The following is a 24,469-nucleotide window of genomic DNA, read 5'->3' on the forward strand; positions in this document are numbered from 1 at the left end:
TGAAGGTATAGGTGCCTTTCATTTAGCTTCTGCAAGACCCTTTACAGGTCACAACAGATGATCACAGAGCTCCCCTCTGGCTTGACTCTCCATGAATCTGCAAATTTTACAGCTTCGTCCTGTGGGGCCAAGGCATTTTGGCTCCAAACCAGCAACGCACTTTACACACATGCTGCAATGAAGGCTTGCTTCCTTTACTGGAGCAGGGCCAGCAAGATCAACCTCTTGCAGGACAGGCCCAACAATCTTTAGTCATCTCAGCATTTGACCACTTTGGGATTTCTTTGCTGCAGTAGCAATCAGAAACTTACAACAGCAGGGGCTTGGAAATCTAAAACTTCAAAAGCAGCGGGATACTTTTAATTCTTGCTTATCTTGCATCTATTCTGCCGAGGTAACAGAGGGTGAAAACGCTGGTTTAGAGTTCTTTCTTATGGTTTCACTAGGCAATAATTTAATTCAGATCAGGAAAGACAAATCGAGGCAAGTTACTCTAGCAAGATGAGCAAATGAAAAATGATGCCTTTATCCAAAGATAAATTTAATGTAATTACTCACTTGAAAAAAATGATTAAATCAATATCTCATGGCTAGAAATACATGCACGCTGGGAGAACCTAACTTGAAGCACTCTGAGTAGTAGACTGGAAAGGATGTGAGGCATTACGTAGGTTTGAACATATATACATACACATAAAAACATGTATACGTGTATTTCTATACGCATATAGAAATATTAAAAAAAATCATTAACAAAAATTAGTTGGAATACAGACAAAGGATGTTAAAAAAGCCTTCAGTTCAAAGAAAGGGTGGGAGATGGAAGTTTTATGGATTAGAGGCCAATTTGACAACAAACAATCCAAAGCTAACTGGCATAATAGGAAATTATTTAATTAAATTATTATATTAGATTATTTAAATTAATTAAAAACTTCTACATTTCCTTCTTAAACTAGCATGACATCCTTTGAAGCTATCACTTTCAGGTTGTAACAGTCAGTTAATTACTGGTGGTCCAAATCTTTTGCCAAGAAGAATTTCTTTCAGGTACTCGTAACATTTTCCTATCATTTTTGTTCCCCTATTACTTTACATAATTCAAAAGAGTATTTTGATTGTTCAAAATACTGCTTTTGTGTTACTGCTGTCAGGTATTTTCCCCCCCTTTTTTTTTTTTTTTTTTTAAAAAAAAAGTGAGCTGATAGCTGGTAGGTTATTATGAGTTTGCTTTACCTACAGCAAGAAAAGTTTTGCCCTTGATGAAATACAGTGAGATATATCATGTATTTTCAAGGAAGAACAAAATTACGGCCTAGGAGATTCTGAGCTAAGCACATTTCCAAGATTTTATAGTTGATTTAAGATGATAGAAATGAAAATAGATCTGCCTGAATTTGTTTTAAAAAATGGAAGGAAATAAAATGTGTTTTAATTCACCTTTTAGTACTTAAAACAGCATACGTGTGAAGCAACTCTGTTTTATCCATTTAAGTGGAAGCAGCAGAAGTGGGATGGAAATACATCCAGCCTTTAACACCAAGTCAGAGAAAGGCTTGAGAATGAGTGGGAAATGAATACATCTAGATTTTTGTCTATTTTCTTTCCAACGTTAGAAAAGATCTGTCAAGAAGGTATTTCCAGTACCCACTCAGAACAGCTTACACCTATCTCCTTCATCCTGTCTATAAATGAACTGTTGTCAAAACACTGATTAATTTACAAACCTGTCAGATTTGGTCTCTTGAGGCGGTGAGAGAGTTGTCCCATAACGAGAAGTGGGTGTTGTAGGGGCACTGACGCCAGAGTAAGGTCGTGGAGAAGAATAGGAGCTGCTGCCATAGCTATTGTATCTGAAGAAATGGGGAGAAAAGTAGGAGAAAGGGAGATAAGAGAAAAAAAAAAAATCCATCAGCAAGCAGGCATGCAACAGTAAATCCTCTTGTTTAGAGGGTGGCGGTGATCCCATGCCCTTCCCAACACGCCCTTCTGAACTTCTCAATTATCTACCTTCTGAAAATACTGCTGTAATCCCAGCTTCCAAATATGGAACCTATCATCTCATTTTAATATACACCATGTCATGGACATCCCCGATTCCAATAGTGAGCTACTGCTATGGAAAATAATGAGATATTAAAATGGTCTTCCCACATGACAACTCGGAGCAGGAATACTTAAATCACTGCTCAGTTACTCACAATTATTAGCTGGTTTGGGAGCCAATATCCAGCCATTAGAAAAGGGATCAAACCAGTCCAAGTCAGCAGCATTCATACCTAGTGAAGCTAAGGAAAACAGCAGTATTCCCAAGACATGATCTGAACATGGACATCCATGATTTGCTAATAATTGCATTGTAAATGGAAAGCATCCACATTCTTTTCAATCAAAGCAGGTGGTATTTTCTTTCTTCTCCCCCAATACAAGTCATAGCTTATGTACCATGTCTTACAACGTCTGTAAAAAGACATCACCATGGTTAAAAAGACATGTCTCTGGAAGCAGCGCTTTTGAAATTTCTATCAGACGTTTCCTCCATTAAAAAAAAAATCCCAAACCTCCTTGACTTCAATGTGAGCTTGCTGGTCAAAGAGAAATTGTTTCCAGAACTCCTGGAATGGCCACCTCCCCAGAGACCCTTGTGTCTATATTTTCATCGTGGCTTCTGTACCAAATAGAAAAGGCAGTTGTGTTGCTTTGTTGTGCCCCTTAGCCATCATACTTAAACAGCATGTCAAGGAGAGGTTCCTGATTTGGGAAAATGTTAACATTTCTGTTCAAAGGCAATACCATTTTCCCACATGGAAAACATATGATGCTCTGTAGGTATGTACTTCGCTAGGCCAACTCATCCAAATGACAAAATTCACTTTAGGAAAAAGGGCAACATCATTTTCCCTATTATAATTCATAAGATCTAATAAACCCTCCTTCACTGTATCTCTTCTCTGCTGCTTCTTCTCCCACACACATCAGCACTCAGTAATTTCACTCAGCAATTTTATTTGAAAAGGCTGGTTGGTTTCCTTCAGCTCCATTTAGCACACTCATCTAGCCATGCAAAATTTCATTCAAAGTTTCAAGATTCATTCCTTAGGGTACAACAGCACTGCTGCCTGCCAAGGCCCATGTTAAAATCAGAATAGATTTCAGTTAGGGGTTTCTATAATGGAAAGGAACACGCTTTAAAGAACACGTCCCCTTTGGCAACAATTCCGAGTTTATGTTTTAGAAAACACCCCACCACCACCATCTGTTTTTGAGACACCATGCTGACTGCCCAGGAACAGGAATAAATTGGGGAAAAAAATGATAACATGCACGTTTCTGAGCTACAGAAGGAATTCTTCAAGAAATAATTGCCTTCCTGGCATTCCTGCCCTCAAAGGAAAATAACTAGAAACTGGAGAAAATGGGTCAGTGGAGGGCTGTGTAGCTGGAGAGTGTGGGGCTTCCCTGGTAGCACAGAGCTGGCAAAGGTCTTCTCCAGCAGGCTCAGCTCAGAAAATGTTCTGCCTGTGCCCGTACTGAGTGAGTGATGAGGAAACTCTGTTGTCCTGAAAACAACTCAGAGCTCATTCTGTATATTCCTGACTGTCCCGGGTTTGAGTGAGTGGTGGGGTTTTTTGGTGGCAGGGGAGGGGGCTATCGGGGTGACTCCCCTTGTGAGAAGCTTCTCGAAGCTCCCCCAGCTCCAAGTCAGCTCCACCTCTGCACCAAAACTGAGCCCATCAGCTGCACCTCTGCGATAACGTATTTAAGAAGGGACGTGGTGAGGAGCAGTGGGACTGGTGAGGAGGAGTTGCTGCAGCTGCGTGAACACCAAGGTCAGTGGAGGAACGGAGGAAGAAAGGAGGGGGGAGGTGTGCCGGAGCAGAGACCCCCCTGTATCCTGTGGTGAGACGGCAGGGCAGCCCCCCCCTGCCACCCATGGAGATCTACGGTGGAGCAGACATTGATTTATGGCCTGTGGCTTCCGCCTTATTGATCAAGGTGCTGTGCCCAAAGGCCGGGGTCTCATGGGAAAAGGCAGCCCCGCTGCTGTAGTTCAGCGCTGGGAGGATTGCAGCATGCGGGGGAGTCCCACGCCGGAGCAGCTCGGGAAGGGCTGCAGCCGTGGGAGAGAATCTAGTCGGAGGAAGTTGGTGACCCATGACGGAGCAGTGTGGGGAACGCTGCGGCCCATGGGAGGGACTCATGTCAGAGAAAGTTTGTGGAGGACTGTCTGCTGTGAGAAGGGGACCATGATGGAGCAGGGGGAACAAGTTCCAGAAGCTGCCCCCACTGAAGATAAAGGAAGTGGCAGCGTTGACTGCACCCCCCATTCCCTGCCCCTGCGCCACTGGAGGAGGAGGTAGAGATATCGGGAGCAGAGCTGAGCCCGGGAAGAAGGGAGGGGTGGGGGGAAGGTGTTCTCAAGATGTGGCAATGCTTCTCACTGTCCTACTCTGTTATGTGTTGTTAGTGTCTGTAATAAATGTATGTTCTTTGTTTCTTCCCCTAACGAGTTTGCCCTTTGCTCGTGACCACAATGGGTGATCTGCCCCTCCCAGTCCTATCTCAAATCCCAAGCCTGGCTCATTTGTCCCTTCTCATTGCTGGAAGAGAAGGGGGACTGAGTGGCTGCGTGGCGTTTGGCTGCTGACCAGGCCCAAACCACGACACTGACACTAACAGAAACCTCCACTTCTGTTTCAGTCAAGTGAAAGGAGACCTTATCAGCCTTTACATTTGCTTTTCTTTTATTCTGCCTCATGAAAAATCTGACGCAGTGTAGAATCCTTTTTCAGACCAATGAATTTCAATTAGTCTAAAGGTAACTCTCATTAAAGTGAAGAGAACACACCTTCTATGGACTCAGACCTACAAATATTAACAAAATCTAATTCAGAGGGACTGGCCTGGATATGGCATCCCTATATATCAAATTTAGAGGGAGACAGAGATGCTGGAAGAGTAGCAAGGCAAAACCAGCACACCAGGGTAAGTCTGTATCCTCTACACAATGTTTACCTTTCTAACCTTCCTCTGGTAGTGGTTATTACTTCCATTTTCCATTCCTGTCTCATATACCAATGCAGATGCAATGGTCTTCTCCCAGTAGCCTTCACTCTGAGGAAACCCCAGGCCTCTTTTATGAACACATTACTGCCCAAATTGTGCACGCTTTGTTCTCTTTTTTCTCCAAATAAAACCAGCACAATCCTCCCCCACACCATGCCCTTGATCCTATGTGGTAACTAGAAGCACAAGGGTGGTCAGAGAAAGAAAAAAATCACTGCAGAAATACTAAATATTGCAGAAACAGGAGGTATTGCAGGAACAGGAGGTATTTAGGAAACTATTCTCTAAAAGGTACGACCCTAACAGCAGCAGCAATGAGAAGGCAGTAAATGAGCATGAGAGGCCTAAGGGAAAACTGAACCTATGCAGGAAAATGTGAATTTTGAGGAATCTCAGTGTTCAAGCTCCAGTTAAGGAAGGATACGTGAACTATGTGCCTTGTCAACAGCTACTTGGTTTTACAGGCTTTTCAGCAAAATGAAAAAGTGACAAAACCCACCCACCTATTAGAAGAGAAAGATAGAAAATTAAAAGGATCAAAGGAATCAAAATACTTGTTCACATGCAGAAATTCAGGACTGTTAGAGAAAGGAAGAAATAAATCCTCTCACAGTATACTCGTACATTTTCATCACCTAATTCAGAGAACACTGACCACTGGGAGAGACAGATAAAAATCATCAATCTCTTTTCAAGGTGATTCTCTAGCACTGTTTCTAGTGCTACCTATTGTCAATCTGTTTTCAGATTTAATTTTGGTTTACTTGAAAAATGGATTGAGACAGAACAATTTCTTTTCATTTTTAAATGGGTGAGATGGGGAAATTAAAAATTAAAATTAAAAACTAAGAGAAATGCATGAGGAGAAACGGAACTGAGCAGATATTTTGGATGGAAAACTGTCTATTCTGAGTGCTATACTCTCTTTATAGGGTTTAATCTACTTCTCTTATTACAAGCATGAGTTGAAATTGCACAAGACAGGGATATGCACTATAGTCTAACAACAAATTTGGGATTTTGCAGTTCAGCCTTTGAAGACAGGATTTCACCCCTGAATTCCAAGGGCTGATCTGATCTCTCTTGGTTTTATAGTAGGAGAGCTCCATTAATTTTCATTAAATCATGTCTGCAAGTTACATTGCTGTAAATGAGAGAAAAATGGTGCTCCTTTCTGTAATCTCCTGAATCACAGGATATTTATCTACTGCTGTACAGAGGAGGCCAGGATACTTACCACCTATAGGCCTTGAAGAGGAGGAAGATGAAATGAAGGCAACAACGGCAAGGGGAGAATATCAATCAAATCAAAATACAGGCTTACAGGACTAAAACTAATACAGTATGTTCTGGAAATAATATGACACAGGCTGCATTATTACCACTATAAAACTCTTGAAACATGTTATTAATTTATCTAAAAATTAACATCAGCCGTATAAAATCTACCTGTTTTCCCTCATCATTTCTGCTTCCTTTTCTTTCACAGATGCTGGAGACTCTTCAAAGTCATACGAGAAGAGGTGAAAGGGAGTATGTGGTACATAAGGTAATTTCTCCACCGTTGGAGATGCCTTTGGAGTAATGGATGCTGATGAATTCTGGGAAGAGCTTAGTAATGCTGCTGCAGGTGAAGATGGTGATGAAAGGACAGAATTATGATGAGAGACAGATGACTCAGGCACAGAAGAGGAGCTGCTAGAAGAGCTCTTTGCTCTAGAGCAGGAGAGAGGCCTCTCAGCTGGAGAAATGGCACTGGAGACAGCCGAAGCATCAGAACACCGTGAAAGGTTTTCATTCACTGCCTCCCACACACCTGGGACCCCACTGCAGGAGGGAAACATTGTGAGAAAGGGAAGGGAATGACAGAAAAACGGGGAAAAGAGAAATCAATAGATAGTACCTCTTGGAGGAAAAAAAATAAACTCAAGGAGAGTCAGACAAACAAAAACTTCATAAATTTAGACAACCCTCATCTCCTTAAATAAAATAAGAGAGCTCACATCTTTGTATCCCAGTGGGATTCTTCTTGGGGTTGGAAATACTGAGGAATGGAAGTGACTCAGCTTAAAGGAAAGGAAGGGATTTAACCCACAGGCTTCAGCACTAATTTTCATTAACCTTTTCACAACCTTTTTCTGAACAATTTTCAAGTATTTCAAGTTAGGTTGTAAGCATTGCCAAAGCAGTACAAAGCAGTCTCAACACACTGGATAATGTGGTCCACAGAGTATAGATGCTTCAAGATCCAGTCTGCATGACTGCCTCTTGAAGGCCAGATATCTGATTATCATCCTCCCTGGTGATCTGGTCTTTTTACTAAAAAAGCTCACCCACCAAAGATGAAAATAAAAACTAATCAGCACTGTTCTGTCAAAATTAAGATTTAGAATTATTTCAAAAGCAACGCCTTAACAGATCATTTGTCTAGGTGTGAAGGCACTAATTTCTCTAGAGTGTCACAGGATTCCACGTTGTTGTTAAGAGAGTTGTATCAAGTGCAACAGAAAACACGTCTGCTTTGCTCTAGTGAAGGCAGGTGTTGGCAAGTGACAGAAGCAGCAAGGCAGGTGAAATGCCCTGGGATCTACACTCCAGGATATCTGTTTCCACTAGTATCTCCAGCATAAACAGTGTGCATGGGCTTTGGGCTGGATCACTTGGCAGGTGGCTGGTATCATTCTCCCGGACCACCCCTGCAATCCACCTGCAGACATGCAAGGCACGGCCTTTAACTGAGGAGAGTGGGTTTGGCACAGCATATGCAAAAAAAAAACCAAAAACCCAACCCATAATACATGCTATATATGCTAGGATATTATGTAATTAATCATCAGGTATATGCCAGGTAATCGTTCTGCACAACAGAAGCACAGTGGGCAACGTGGAAACCTTCACCTATTGCACCAGCTGTGCAGCACAGGCGTCACTGAAGCCAGGCTAGTCCTACTTGTCCTGACAGCATCTAACATGAACAGCCAGGGTACAGGCCATTTTTGCTATGCTGCGGTGACAGTGAAAGGAGATATTTAGAAAAGCTATGGGGATATCACCCAGTTATCTCAAAGTGACTGCTATTTCAAAAGACTGATGACCTAAAAGCACATCACGCCCTTTACGTGGCTCTTCCTTGTTATTTTTAACATTTTTATGCATTTTAGTATATCCATGCAATTTACTAATAACTTTTGTCTTAGCTTTGACTTTTAAGAATTGGATTTGAGGAAATTATCACTTAATTTTGAAATTTCAGGCAGCCATTGGCAAGATTTGCAGACTAGAAGATATTAATAACAACAGTACAGTATTTTCTTTGGAATTCACACATTAAACAGTTTCCTTTCTTCCTTCTGTGCTGTACAGTGTCTGCATGAATGTGGTTTATTTAAAAAAAAAAAAAAAATCCAATCTCATTTGCCGAGTTGCAAAGCCAAACAATTTAACCTAAATCAAATAGCTGTCTGGAAGAATGAACATATTTTCTTTCTTCCAATTTATTAGGATAAAGTTGCCAGATGCCAAATCCATATATACCTCAGACATACGTGGAAAATTTTACATGAGAATATTGTTTTGATAGGTGGTTTGTTTATAACCATATATACACAGATGGGAAGGTATGTAAAAAATTATGTGTGTATCTATCAGCTTTGCCTTGAAGTAGTTCTTTCTTATTAAAACGTGAACAAAATTGATAGAAAACATAGGCAGCATTGAAAAAATGTCTATCTTCTTCATAGCAACAGATATGGCTAGTAAGTTTGTATCATGAAAATAGGGATGAAAACCTGGGAAACCAAGCAACGTCCTCCGCAAAGCGCTGCAATGTTTCACCATTGCCTTAACTAAAAAGACAAGTCTCAGCCATGCTTAGAAGTTATGCTTTATGCTAAATCTTTTAAGATTTGTGAGCGTTACTCGTTTCGCATAAAGGGAGTGAGTGCAGACAGTTGTTAGTGCATTGATATAATAAAACACGTTTCCATTATATAATAAAACACATTTCCATTAACACACAACACATTAATAAAGCTTTTAAAGGCAAAAGGCTTCCTTGTGGGGTGGCTTTCACAGGTGGTCTAGGAATGCGAGTGCAGAGGTAGGTGCTGCTGCACACTGTGCTGGTGAGTTCATGCCACAGCCTGAGGAAAAGGTGGAGGAACGACGCTGAATCCCGGTACCTGGCTTTGACCTGCCTACTGGCTTCTTCCTCCCCCTCATCCTCAGTATTGGACTCTGTGACTGGTTGTTCTTCTTCCTCCTCTTCACACTCCTCCTCCTCCTCCTCTCTGAGGTCAGACCAAGGAAAGAGGCATGCAGTGGGATGCAAAGAGAGAAGTTGGAAGAGAAAACGATGTGAGTCCCCAGAAAAAAGAAACGCGATGAGGTTAGAAGTGGAAGAAAAACACTGGGGAGGGGAGGGGGAGGGAAGGGTGAGTTATGGCCTCCCTGTGTTAGCCAAAAACCCACCTAAAACTTCCCACTAAGTCTATGTGGGCGCAAGGAAACTACCAATAGAAAAATTTTATCCTCTCCCCTATTTACATTTTATACTATTAACTTTTAAGACCCCAAAGATGCCATTGTGCTTTTCCTGAGCTTGGCTTTCCGTTTGTTGTTGTCCCACCTGCAGAGGCATTAATCGAAAACATTCATGACAATACCATTGTTCGACTTGTTAGTCATTAAGCTAGGTCTGTTTGGCTTAACAGACAGTACACGCTGTGCTGGCATGGGACAGTTAGCACTGGACATCACACCTTCTAAATTAACACAAATAAAACATTCCTGTTAAGCAACCAGTTGCTCAACTGGAAAGCAGAACAGGGTGAACCATGAAGTCAGAAATAACAGAGAGACCAAATCAGTTCAGGACTATTTGCAAATAGCAATATTTAAGTTATTTGATGCCAGTACATGAATTATTTCAGTAAAGAGTTATTAGTATGCTCAAAGCAGACTTGGGTTCAGCAGTAATTCTGCCAGAGGAGAATTTTAAGTCACGCATAAAGCCTCCATAACCTATAAACCACATAAGTAAAAAAGAAAACTATATTAAACAAAACAAAAAAGGCTACATTGTGTGCCTCCTCTCCCTCCCATTTATGCTTTTTCCTCCCCAAACCAACAGGCTCATGGAAGATTTAGAAAATATCCTCTCTTTGGACTTCTTTTACATTTGCAGTTTTCCACTTGATTTAATGATGTATATGATTAGGTTATGCTCCATTCAAAAAAAGCCAATGTATACACAGTAATAAAGTTTATAAGACACTCATATTCCTTGCATTTTCCTGAAAGCTAGTTTTCTTTTCTCTAATTCTGAAGGGATGCTCTGTGCATTTTTTTTTCCATTTAGAATTAGTTTCCATGTCATAAGAATAATGAATATTTACAATGTGAGATCATGAACTTGTTGAGTGCGATGCAAAGGGTCAATCGAAAATTTGCTGCATTTGTATGGAGTTAGTTATAGAATAATCAGGAAACTGGCAGCAAAATGAAACTTTTCCAATACTCCAGAAAACATCTACAAGGTAAACACTTTCAACCATTCCTAAGGTATCATGGTGACAGAGCCATCTCAGTCATGACCTTTACATCTCCCTGTCCTCTCCACAAATATATAACTCCTCTACAGAGACACTTCTTGACTTCCATGCATATATGTATTGGTATAACAAAAAAAAAAAAAAAAAAAGTTGTCCAAGGAGCATTCATATCATCCCTTCTCTTTACATGTGTGCAGTTCAAGACTAGCTTTGCTATTATCTCCTCTGAAGGGCAAAGGTCTGCATCTGCCAGTCCTACAGCAATCACATTTGGGAATTAATGAAGCTCTGTGGGATCACGGTTCTCTGATAAGAGCACAATGCATCCTATAATGCTGATAGCATGTTTATTGCTTATATGAACAAGGGCAACTCCCTTATTACTGTGTTTTAAGCTCCCATTAGGTTTCCAGATTGACGGTGTCAAATTCCTCACTCTCCTCAACTGTCTCAAAATGCCCAAAACCATAAGTGAATACTCATCTGATACGGTGGATCTCATAAATCTGAAGGGGTTCTCTGAAAATTTATTTGTTCATGAGTCTGTGGTAGTAAGGACAGGAGTTTATACAATATGGGTTGAACTTGGAACCACTGAGTTATAATTGCACTGAACGGAGGGAGAAGCTGGAAAAAAAAGGATCCAGAACTGAGAATTAGCTCATGTTTAAGGACCACTTCATAACACAGGATCATCAGGTGAGCAACACGTCCTGGATATTTTCCTTGAGATCTTGCCATTCTTTTACATCTTGTGTTTATAACCCTGAAGCTACAGTCTGAAGTCTTGATATCAAGACTTTTATATGCCAGCAGTGAAAGCTGTTCCTTTCCTCACCATTCAGAGTTTTTGTAATCAGTATTTATGAGATTAGGATATTTAATTAATACTTAAAGGCCTGAACCTACTTTTACTGTGCAGACTATTTCCTTAAATCCAGCTGAAGTTTGGAACTAAACAGGGAATTACTATTCTAATTTTAGGTGCCCATTTCTGAAAATGCTGAGCTTCTTGGTAGAAAGTGTACAACTGTCAAGCGAACCATATATTAAATACTATTGGTGAGCAGTAATCAACTAAAATACAATCCCCTGGGTTTCTTACTGCTGTGCAAAGTATTGTTCTAATTCATTATTGGGAAAGAAAGATTCCCATACAACTAGCTTAATTATAAATACAAAACCACCTTAAGTTAAGCTGATATGTAATAGCCTTCAAAACATTTACTGCACCTTACCCTGGAAGGATGAGTTGTCTGCTAAAAAATCCTGAACACCAAGCAGTTTTTAAAATTACAACAGAAATGTCCATGTAAACTCAGATTAACAGTTGAAAAATAGACTAGGAAACAGGACTGTGATATCTCAATTTCCAGAGCCATCGATGATGTATATTCCATAAGCAACAGCATTTACCTAAAAACATGATTAACATAGAAATAGCTCTTCAGAATATATATAAGATAGCTACACTTAAAGGACGATAGCTTTTTACATACGTACTTCTTTCTGGTAAGCTGTGCAATACATCCCTGTGCTGAAGGCTCAGTTATAGAACAGAAGATTATTTTAATCTTTAAGTCAGCTACTGGCTTGGAAACCATTATCACATAAAGATCAGTTTGGGACCTGGTCTGTAGGTAGAGACATATTCCTGCTTACACCAAGAAACAGAACTTGGACCAGGAGGTGATATGACCTACATGGAGCTGAAGGGTATGTTTAGCCCCATCCTCCTTCATGATGGGTTTTGAAATATTAATAATGTCACATGAAGGAAATACATCTGTCTTCTGGGATGTTCATCTGAAATTTTGTCATGGGGAACCAAAAAAGTCAAGTGCTTGCTCCTCTGATGTTATGACTTGCTGTACTGTTAAAGGAGCAGATTAAGAGTAACAACCCCTTAATTTGTATATTATTTGAGAATATCATATTTAAAAAAAAAAAAACTATGCATGTACAGCACTCCTGTGTGTCACACTTGCTTTTACAGTTTATAATCAGACATTAACACACCCCTAATGGGTACTGTTTCCAAGCTGAACATTTTGTTGGAAGTTAATTGCTTATTGATTTATTGCACATATATCTGAACTGTGGATAATAACAAAGAAAACTGAATTAACTGGATGGGCCCTAAGAAGTGAGCATATGCAAATCACACCCCCCTCATCCTCTCAGAGACCAGGGATTATATCAAGCATCTGCTGCATGTCTATTAGAGCGACAGCAGTGCCTGCTCCACAAGAGCCAGCTGCTGAGATTTAGGATGGACAAAATAGTGAAAATTAATTTATTTACTCCTGACCCCAAAAGAGGACCTCTATAATCACCTGACTCGGCTTTTCTTATGACAGAGGCTGGAAGTTAACTGATGTCTTTGCTTCCCTCCAGCTGTCTAGGAACAGTGAAGTGGCTCTGTGGGCCCATTGCCACACGTGAACTGGTGGATTCATTGTAGAGATTCCAGCAAGATCATTCTTCTGCAAGGCCAAGGACTCTTTCCTCAAACCTCTTTGACTTCCAGATCAAAAACTTAGAAGAAGCTGTGATTGAAAGTTCTCTCCCTCTGCTAATATTAACTCCAGGAGGACATGACAATCGGTTGGAAAAATCCAGAGGAAGGAGATGGCTCTGTGTGTGCTGGCTGCAGACGTGACTGGTGGTGTGCACAGAGGCAGGCATGCTCCCCAACCTAAATGAGCCTATTTGGTCGAGGAAAACTTGCATAACGGAAATAAGTGCGTGCTTAGGAGAGATGCTAAACACTTGGAAAGTCCTCTTTCAGCAACTAAACTCACAGCTTCAGGCCCCTGGGCTATCCCCAGAAAGTGGATCAGATTCAGATCAGATGAGAGGGGTAAGCTCGCAGGAAGGAATCAAGTGTGCTCTTTTTTCAACCAAAGCAAGAGCGGCAGTTGTTTCTCAGTATCTTTAGGGAACAGATATTCTGTCTATGAAAAAAGGTAGTATTTATGGCTAGCTAAATCCTTCCTACAAGGTAGAAAAGGAAAATTTCCACTTGAATTTTTATTAAACTGGGAAAATACCAACTATAGACAGATTACATTCTAAGAACATCAGATAGTCAGATGCTCAAACAGAACAGCAGTTAGATTTGTGAATTCATCCGGGCCCTTCAGGGTTATGTGTCCAGTTTTGTGTGCAATGGAGAAGGGATGATGTGGAAAAGCTCGCTTTCCCTCCCACACACAGATGCAAATTTGGTGTAGAATTAAATTAAGAAAAATGATTCACAGGGAGGTTTTCAGTTAAACTAGGTTGCAGAAGCCATCATGTTTTTCAGTATCACAGAACCTATTCTGTTCAACAGAAGGCAAATATTTATCCTGCAGCAGGGAGGAAGGGCTTCAGGTAATGCTGAAGGATCAGATATATTCAGCTAACCTGGAGGCTATTGCTGGATTACTTCAGATCCATAACAGTACCCGATTAGAAGTATTTAAACAAAAACTTTATAGCAGTGGAAACAAATTTCAAAACAATCACTGCATTTATTTTCACCTTTAAAATGGATTACTACCTCAGGCTAACACCCCCACCAAACAAACAAAACCCAAAAGCCCCATGAATCTTTATAAAGTATATCATCAATCGTGGCAAATAATAAGCATCTACTTGGGCACAGGTTTTGCTCAGTTGTTTCAACTGAAGTTTGACATGAAAGTATTTATAGCCCCTTAAGATATGTGCACATTTAAAAAGACTGTGAAAGCACAGTTTATGGATAGAGAACCACTAGGCCATCAAAACACAATCTAGGCAAAGGCTTTAAAACTAATGCATTAACCTTTCTCCTTTTAAAAATAAATGAATAACAGAAATAAAAAGAGTGCCAATCAAACTTGCTCTACTAATATTAAATAGCTACTCTAAGGTGCAGAGACACAAACACTGATGAAAGGAAATGATAATCAAGGGACTCATCTGTAAGTTTATCTGAAGGCAAGGGCAAAGTCTGTAAGATGTTAGGCATCACATGCAACACACACCTAACCTAGTTGCAGCTAGACAGTTTTAAAACTAAGGCACCATTCTGAAGACAGTGACTCTCACTCCACGATAACTCAAAGCACCAGAAATTGCTTTCTGTCTTACTGGTGCCTAGAGCTGAACAAAGTGTATGAGGTTATCTAGTCTCTGTCCTCTCCAGGTTCTCCCCAGGTGTTTCCCTTTGCAGAGTTTTGATGAAGGCAGCCTGAAGAAACTCATGCTTGCTTTGTTCTAGCTTATAGCCCAGAAACACAAGTTTCTCAGTGCTCCCCTCCAAAAAAAAAAAAAACAAAAAACCAAAGATACAGCTAATAGTAAATCAAAGGCTGTGCTGAAGGAACAAAAACAAACAACAACAACAAAAAAAAAACAAACAAACAAAAAAAAAAACAAAACAAAACCAAAAAACCACAGAAACACGTTCTGCTCTGCTTGGTATCAAAATAAATGTTTACAGTTTAAAATTTGTTTTAAATAATTATAATTCAGGAAGAAATTGACCACTAATATTTGAATATAGAACAACAGAAAAAAGGATGGTCTTGCCATAATTAGGCTACCAATGGTTTGGTCTGCACGTACAATGCACATAAAAGTTAATTCATGAGATAACATTACGTTAAAATATCTCCCTTTCGGTGTAAGATTCCAAAGGTCCTTTAAATTACTTTCATTTAACATTTCACTGCCTTTCAGAGGAGCAGCTCTTGACTAGGACTACAGGCCACATTCAGTGAAGTAAGACCATTAGCCATTTCACAATATTATTCTAAATTAAATACTACAGTTGATCTCACAATTTTTTCTTTCAAGGTTGTTTCCCCCCCCCCCCCTCCAAACCTCTGACCTGTTTTACCTCTTGCACAGCACTTTGAAAGCTGCTTCCCCGAACCTCTAACTGGTGAACAAATAGAAAATGAAAAATGTTCCATCAAGGAGAGATCTTCACAAGTCACAGTGGATGTCATTTTATTTTCTCTTGCAATCGCTTGCCATTATCCTCAATTTATGAGTGAAATTCCTCTTTCATAGGTTAGACAGCACAATTCATAGTCAATTTCCTAAGTCCTTGTAAAACAAACAAATGCTTTGGTATACTTCTGCTACTTCTTCCATTCTTCTATCCTAGCTGCCAAAACAGACTCAACTAGTATTTTATGTAAAAGCTGAAAGTGGTAATAATTTAAATTCATCATTTATTACTCTGTATAAAGATATGGCAATATACTTTCCTCCTGCATTAAAAACAAAACTAAAGAAACCACAAATTAATCCCTCTGCCCACTTCCATTCCACTGTTATGCGTGATAGACCACTGTAGTTGGTGCAATTATGTGAAGATTAAAATGCATGAAATGATATGACTATCAACTTACTTGCAAAGCCTCAAATTTGGCCTTCTGCACAGAAGGGAAACTAAGATACATAATTACAAAGGTCAAAAGAAAAATTATCCTGGTATTTCTGCCCTAAATAAAGAAAATGGTTCAGAAAAAAAAAATTGAGGAAATGACAAATAATGTGAAGTATTCATGTATTCACTATGCCTTCATATTATTCTGTTCTCTAGGTTACTGTTATTTTCTTATCCCTAAAATATGACCAGTAACAACTTCTCACACCTAAATAATACCTAGGTAATGCCTCCCCACTTGTTTGATTGCTGCAGCTGGTTTATATAGGACACATCAAAGCAGAGCAAGACAACAGAATCTTGCTTAAGATACTGGCAAGGCTTTTCAAAGACTTCAAGAGTCCCAACTCTCTGATCATTGAACAGCCTTTCTGTTTTTACATCTGTATGAGCAGAGAGGTGAAGAAACAGAATCATGATACAGAGTTAGTTTAGGAGCAATAAATACTGAAATATATTTACAGAAAGAGAGGAGAAGCGGTGTTTTCAGAGCTTGGAACTGCATATTGGTTGACACTTGAAGGTCAGTGTTATTGCCCCTTACTTCAAAGGCAGGGATCTGGAAATGGCACCCTGCCAACCTGCTCTCTTTTTTTCCTCCCATCTCATGTATGCGTAAAAAAACTTTCCTGGCCTCAGAGGATCATGTTTACAAATACTGTGAACACACCATGCAGGTTAACTCTGTAAGGCATGTATAGCCCAGTGCCTAAGACACTACTGTGCACCTCCGGAGAAAGGCATTCACATCGGGGTTTGGCATTACATTTCCTCAGGTAGTTCACCAAAGTTAAATATGCAGTGGAAAAAAAAAGTAAAAAAAAAAAAAAAAATAGTCTCAATCACACTGTACTTCCATTTGCCATGGAGCTATAACCTCATTTAAGTATCACTGCTTTCTTTATTCCTCTTGAAATTCAAACAGAGGAAATCTACCATTGCCTTTATAGCACAGTACAGTGCTGTCAACTGGACTCTGCATATATACCGAGTGTGAAACATTTCCTTTCTGCAAGACCCACAACCAGCAAACAGCACCCCTACTACAAAACTTGACATTTCTACAGAAATATTTTAATTCAGGCAAAAAAGTGCTGACACCAACCTGAGACAGTCATAGGACCTGTACTTGAGATACTCATCAAGCTATTACTTTTAAGTATTTTTTTATTATTATGCATGAATAGGTCAATCCCTATCTATATGCCAATGGAGTATTTCATTTATTGTATGGCTTTGAAAGAAATATTTTCTTAACTCATATCATGTCTCTTCCTCTACTGCAATCCTTATAGGAGCTTCCAAGATATTCTTACAGAAAGTACGATCACAAATTTCACGTTTTTATTCTCTCTCCTTTCAAACCTGCTTGATTTCATGCTTCATATAACCCTACCTGCGCAACAGAAATAAACGTGTCCTCCCTGCCCCAAACCTAAAATAGCAGATCAGATTTTGTATGTTATTGTTGTCAAAGGCCAGTCTGATGCTATGAACAGATGCTACCTTACGAAGCCTTTTAATTTAATAGATAAACCTTTTCAAACCTACTGCTTTTACATCCCATTTCCATTTTTGCCCATACCAACCAAATTGTGAACAAAATTAATATCTCCCCAATAACTGATCATATGCCATTATTTTTCAAAGCCCCCCCAAATGCTAGGTAGCTCAGCTCATACATAAGGGTATTAAAGAAATCCTTAGCATATCCACAGATACATGACTGAGTGTTTATTCTGGAGATGTTTCCTTTGTCTACATTCAGGCCTCGATTGCTTAAAATATCCAAAACCAGGAACCAGAGATAAATGTCTAGGGAAAAAAATACATTTGGTCCCTTCTATCACAGCAATAAAAATAAAGGAATTTCTTTCCTCTTCTGGGTCTTTAATAATCCCTATCACAGCCTGAGTCCTGCATTAAATGCTGATTTTGAGTCTCCCCACTTTGCTGTTTCATACCTATCATACCACTCGTCGTATTTGTCATGGACAGCAACTCTAAGAGATGTGGAATACATCCACCCTAAATAAAATATAACTAACCCCACCCACCACTGTAACCATCACTTTGATTTATAGCCATAAGTATTTACATAATCAAAACATTTCACATAGTGTAGTGGAAAGTTACCAGAGCTTGAAACATCATGACAAAACTAGAATTTTGCCATAGTAAATGCTAGAGAAAAATCAAAGATTCGTTATGGTTTAGAATGTCTGAAAACATGGAAAATAATAACAAAAAAAAGAAGTCTCATCTGTATTCTGGACAAACCACCCCTGCAGGCCTGGCTTTGCATGAAGCAATTTGAATAATCAGTTAATGAGGCAAAATAGCCAAACTAAGGTCTGTGCTGTTGGTTAGAAACTCGACAGGAATCTGAAGTTAAGCAGAAAAAATGCTTAGCATCAGAGGCTCAGCTGTGTTCATTGTTTTCTGGTAAAACCAAAATAGCATCATGATCTCTTCCTGCATCTTGGTTGTCCTCAAGCTTCAGAAACATGTATTTTCAAACAAACAGATCCCTGTGACTTCTCAGCACATCTTTCCTTTATTTAGACGACAATTTTTCAATTTTTTTTTTTTTTTTCTAGGGCAGTAAAGGGTATGAGAGCCTTTGAGCTCAGTGCGCACCATGCAATGATGCTGTGTCCAGCTAGACCAGAAATTTGCAGGACACTTTGCAATTCCCTGTGCTACTATTTGCTCAGAGGAAGAGTCATGACTGCCTTCCAGACAGAACCCTAACAAAAGCACAGTTCATAAGCACATGATGCCCTGTTTGGACCTCGGCTGTTTTTCCCTTATCAATACAGTCTTCCTGAAGGCCAAGTTTCTTCAGACTGAAAAATCTGAAAGTCTCAAGTGAACCTGAACAGTTGTCTTCCTCATAACTTTTTAGCCACACGGGCTAAAAAAGACAGCTTGTTAAATCCAGCTTCTGTCACTGCTTTAGGATGCAGGCTCGCCTCTGATGGGTTCATAAGATGGGAGTCAGCTCTTCTGCTTGTTAGGTTTCACACACAGGAATACTGACAATAAAGTCCTAACCAAGGCCTGATTATCTCCAGATGAACATGCATAGTGCTATATGATCAATCTTAGTAATTATTTTGTGATTTTCGACGATATAAACCAAACAAAAGCTATGAAAAAAAAGAGAGCAGAGAGTCTAATCTAGTGATGCAAATACCTAATCCTAGCTACTCCCAACTTTATAAACCTCAGCCTTTAATTGTAACTAACTCCACAAAGATTTGACAGAGCCACCCACACAAATGCTGGTAAGAGGTGTCAGTGTAAATCTCATAGAAACTCACTTGAATACATCTGCTGAGTGTGGTTGAACACAGCCCTGAGGGGACACCCAGGGAGAAAGATTGGGATGGTCACTGTGCAGTAGTGAAGAAAGGGAAATGCACAGCAAAACGTGAAATGCTCTAATCTGAAAAACTGGGAGAAGTACTTGGTTTTGGTTTGTATGTAGAAGGCTCCTGCAGAGCACTTGTTCAGTGCTCAAGACAGCACTGAGAAGTTCTGAACTACCTGCCTTCTACTCCCTTGAAGACAGACATGACAGGACTGAAAGACAGACAGACAACATTTTGTTTTTTAATGCTTATGTAGCTGGAAATCACTGTGTACAATAACAACATCAATCTAGTGCAAGTTCCATGCCACTCCTTACATTTTTCCTCAACTGTATCCATTGTGTGGTTGGAAAAAGCTAGCTTTACTTTAAAAAGAAAAAAAAAAATAAAACAAAACCAAAACAAAACACAAACCATGGAAGAATTTGTTTAAAAGTCTACTGCTTAAGAAACAGCATACTAGACCACAAATTGAGAGCACTCAATTTGGACCGGGGCAGAAAACCTTAGGAGGTGCCCTCAGCAAAGCATCTGAAACATCGTGTTAACAGGACTGAAGTTGCACCCAGGCGTTTTGGTGCTCTATGCCATCATGGTAAAAGAAAGAAGTTTTGAGCAAAGCAAATCTGCTGGTGGACAGGACTGGCATTTTAAAGTACACTGCAGCAGCTCCATACCCTTAAACCAACCTTCAGCCTTTCTTAGTAGTTATCAACTTCTTTATTTATTTAGTTAGTAACAGGCACATTAGGCTGGGTTTCACTCTCCATGAAAACTATTTTAACACAAAGCAGATTTAAGTCTTTATTTGTTTTGAACCACAAACTAAAAAGCAATACATTTAGTTTGGAAAAAGGTTGCCAAATGGATGAAAAAGGCCTTCAAGTTTTCCTCTTGGTTGCCCTTAGCATTTACGGTCAACTTTTCCCAGCTCAAAACCCAAAGTCTGCTCTCAATTAGCCTGGCGTAAATCAGAGCAACTCCATTGACTTCAGACAGCTTTTCTGGATATAGAGCATTGTGAGACAGACAGAATTTGGCCAATATTGTCTTTTTTTGTTTTACCGGCACCATGGATTTTTCTCTTTTTGGAAGACTTATCGGTTGACACAAAGCAGATGACTGTGGACAACCTGTTTGATGTGGTAAACAAAAGCAAAGTAACTGCCAAACCAGCTGATGGAGTTAGAAAGAAAAGAAACATGAACACTGTGGGAAGGAGAACACTGAGGAAGAACTTGAACCTTCTACTGATTTTGGTAGTGAAGTCCAAAAATAACCCAGAATACTGCCCAAAATAAAATTTAGAACAGTATGAGAGTTTGACTTTAATCTCTAACCGTGTCCGTCAGAAGCAATTTCAGTGAACTTCATGGTGCTAATCCACTCTAAAAGCAGACATAGACATCTGCAACCACAGACTAAGTTTAGATACCAGCAGGAGCAACACAATAAGCTTATCATTAATAACGTTAAATGTTTCCTATTGGTAAAGAAAATGTAGTGAAGGAATAAGAGAATGAAACCCATTTGGCAGCCTATTTTTCAGAAAATACAGCACTGCAAAAACTGATTTTCAACATTTTTCCTTCCTCGAGAGGGACTAGGATTATGAACCAAAAGAAGGTCATCAGCAGAAGACAGATCTTTCCTGGATGAACAAAAGTTACTTTCAGTTTAGAGAGGTAATACATAATTTTTATCAATTTCTACACATTTCTCTCTACAACATTAATGATGGAAGCAGAAGCAACACAACAAGCATGTCTTTTGGCAAAACCAGGTGATACTTGCATCATATTTTAACATATGATTTTAAAATTTCGTTACAAATTGCATCAAGGCCTAAACTTATGATGTTCTGTTAAAATCCTTTAAACCAATACATATGCCATGTGCTCAAATTTGAAAACTTGATTCCAGTAGGAACAATGCAGAGAGGAATACCTCCTTCCACTTGAGGTTAATTCAAATTTTATAGATGTGTAAAAACTTTGTACAAGTCATTCAACTTCACTATTTTTCTTTTTAAATGTTAATGAATAGAAGCCATGAAGCTTTTACTTTATTTTTTTGGTCCCAGTTTAGCTATCAGGTGTAGAGATACTATTTCATTCATCTCGACTACTTCACTGGAAGTTGAGAGACTCAGTGGGATATGCTAAAGCAGGAAGGCTGGTTTTCCTCTTCCTGCCACAACTACAGATTTGGGCAGATGATGAGACTAAAAATGTGAAGGACAGAATCTGCTTTTCTGAAATGCTTGTTTACCAGAAACCCAGTGGGATTTCTGGAAGAGCCAACAGTTGACTGGCTTCTTGTTATGGTAACTTTAAAAATTTCACTGGGCATGGAATTTGCCTCTTTGAGTATCAAAACGTATTCTGTGGTCTGTAATGTCTAATGGGAAAAAACCCAATTTGCTAGCTACAAGTAATACTCCCTGTATTTACCTGCTAAGAGGGTTGGAGAATGGGGTGAAAAGAAAAGGTTTTCTATTTAACTAATATGCAAATTAAAGGTCAGTGTTACATACATTCATAACTGAATGCCTCTTTCCTTACAGTGGTGGGTGGGCAAACTGGAAATTCCAAATGGAGTTGAATAGAATCTAATTATTTTCCTAGATTCCAAGGACAACTGAGACATGAAATTAAATTTGACTGCTTAGATGAAGACTTCCTTCTTGGACTTATACTTAAATTATGCTTTAAATTATGTCACTATCAAAGAGCGTGTGGAGCAGAACTGGATTTTTTCTTTTTCAAAAAAGTAGGATAATTATTGAAATTATGCTATGTTGGTGAAAAAATATTTCAAAGAACTTACAAAACTCATCTGCCATGTTTCTACTCCCCTGATACTAAAAATCAGCTGAAACACAAATTCATTAGGAGTTACTGAAGACTGCAAAATAAAGCTAGTAAGCAAACATTAATAGTGAGAAAACGTATTGCTAGAAGTTGTTGTGCTGCATGACTTATTTGTTTAATTACAGTAAGAGAAACAAAAATTTCTGTAGAGTTGAACCATCTCCTAATTTCCAATCCAAATTCATCAGTAAAAAAAAAAAAAAAAATCAATATCTGCTTAACATCCATAGATACAGATTCCCAGTCACACTGGTAAGCCATGAAGCAGGGCCCAAGATCATGCACCAGGCATCCCATGCAGAGCAGCTGAAGCCCCTGGCTGTACTCACACTGAAGGTGCTTTAAACTCAGCCTCAAATGCACTGTCATCCTTGTCATCAGCCTGCCAGACCAGGGGACTCTCAGACACCAGCCCACTAAAGACCCGGCCAAGAGAAGGTGACAGAAAACAAGTATGAATGTGTTGCCAAATCCAAGAAGAAGGTAAAAAAAAAAAAAAAAAATCCACTATACAGTATATATCATGCAACTACTGTGTAAATTATCTGGAGTCTTATCTTTTCGTATTGCCTGAAGCCATTAAACTTTAGTCAACTCAGTTTGCTTTGCAAGAAGGGCTGCTTCACATCTGGTGTCGGATTTTAAGGCTCTGAGTTCACATCCAGTGCTAACCAACAGAAACCTCCAAAGAACTTCCCAAATGTTATCAACAACACAAGAGATGCTCTTCACGGAGCACGCTTTGGTTTTGCAAATGGAACCTTCAGCTATGGGATGGCAGTGACCGGCTATAGCTATCTGCAGTGTATGTACCTTTTCCTGAGCTAGGCAGCCCGATTCCCTTTATAGCCAACAAACAGCCAGTTTCAGAGCATGATTCAGCCTCGGTTGAAATTTCAGGCGTGTAGAATACATTAGATAACTGAAGGCCTACCAGTGCTTGCTGCACTCCACTGACATCAAAGGGAGGTGAGCTGATCAAACATCTAGGTAAAATTAATTCCAGCCCTCTTGTGCAGTAGTCAGACGTGCTGAGGATCTGCAGCTCCCTTTTTTCCTAAGCATGCATAGCCCAAGCCAACCATCACGGGACTGGCAATGACAGCAGCTTTGACTAACTCCAGTGTTGCAGACTGCTGCTCAGCTAGTCATTACTGTCTCTCGTTAATTATAAAACATTAGATATATTCACTACTACAACGCAGGCTCAAAGGGAAATAGTTATGCTGGAATGCTGATTGCAAAGGGGAAAAAAAAAAAAAAAAAAAAAAAGAATTAACCGTAACATACACAGGCCAAATACCTCTGCATTAACATGACTATGCCCTTATGTACGTATATTGAATATAAAATCTGTCAATGGATGAAATTAAGCTTGGTTAGTTCCCATATCAAATGCTCTACCTCATGCGGTTTGAGTCCATTTACTTAGGGTAGATGGTGCCAAAGAATTTAGCTACGTGAGTCACCTACAAATCCATTTCTTGTTGTGGTTTTTCGTTTTAACTTCAAACACGCCTGTTTTAAAAAATGGTTTAATTCAATGGAAAGGGAGAAATAAGCAAAAGAGAAGTCTGTCAGATTAATGAATTGCAATGAACGTTACAGAAAGCAACGGGGGGAAAAGAAATTAGTATTCCCCAGCTCACGCACTGACCTTTCGCTGAGATCTTCAAGGCGCTGTCCGTGGGCCAGCACAAAGCCAGGATTCGACTGACCACATGGACTTGCAGGGGCTGATAAAGTGCTTTTGACGCTCTGTGCCGAGTGCCTGCGGCTCCGCCGGCGCTCCAACCCCCTCCGCTCGCTGGCACCAAGGCTGGCCCTCCTCCGGTCCTTGCGCCCGCTGGGGGGGGGGTCCACGCTCTCATCCCCATCCTCGTGTCTCAGTGTCACCTGTGCAAGAAAGGAGGCAAGGCGAGGCCTCTGACATGGTTCCTTTAGGTACCACAGGGGTCTTCACACCTAGGCTTTAAAAACTGATGGATCTCAAAATGATTAACTCTTATTAGCATCGCCAGTCCTACAGCTATCCCTGTAATTCGCTGTCCATCCCTTAGGGCAGTGTAGCAGCTCTAATAATGGAATCATATACTGATGCCTCGTGTAGAACACTACAGGACCTGTAACAACACATTTACATATCTCCTAGCTGTGTGTGGTATTTTG

The 24,469-nt window shown here is 39.8% G+C and overlaps 1 protein-coding gene across 10 annotated transcripts in view; it reads right to left on the reverse strand.

The window, feature by feature from the left end:
* FHOD3 (formin homology 2 domain containing 3) overlaps nt 1-24,469 on the reverse strand; it is a 415,762-nt gene that overhangs the window by 95,034 nt on the left and 296,259 nt on the right. For 3 of the 10 annotated variants that reach the window (XM_042797954.1, XM_042797952.1, XM_042797951.1), the window contains exons 10-13: nt 23,958-24,196; nt 9,249-9,356; nt 6,517-6,894; nt 1,728-1,853 (exon numbers count right to left, since the gene is read on the reverse strand). In XM_042797954.1, the coding sequence (XP_042653888.1) occupies nt 1,728-1,853; nt 6,517-6,894; nt 9,249-9,356; nt 23,958-24,196 (851 nt within the window). Of the gene's footprint in view, nt 1-1,727; nt 1,854-6,516; nt 6,895-9,248; nt 9,357-22,629; nt 22,717-23,957; nt 24,197-24,469 lie in introns of all 10 variants that reach the window. The other 7 variants (XM_042797959.1, XM_042797958.1, XM_042797961.1 and 4 more) reach the window with 4 other exon arrangements.

Source organism: Tyto alba, unplaced genomic scaffold, assembly GCF_018691265.1.
Source record: "Tyto alba isolate M040663 unplaced genomic scaffold, T.alba_DEE_v4.0 Super-Scaffold_27, whole genome shotgun sequence".
Taxonomy (NCBI): domain Eukaryota; kingdom Metazoa; phylum Chordata; class Aves; order Strigiformes; family Tytonidae; genus Tyto; species Tyto alba.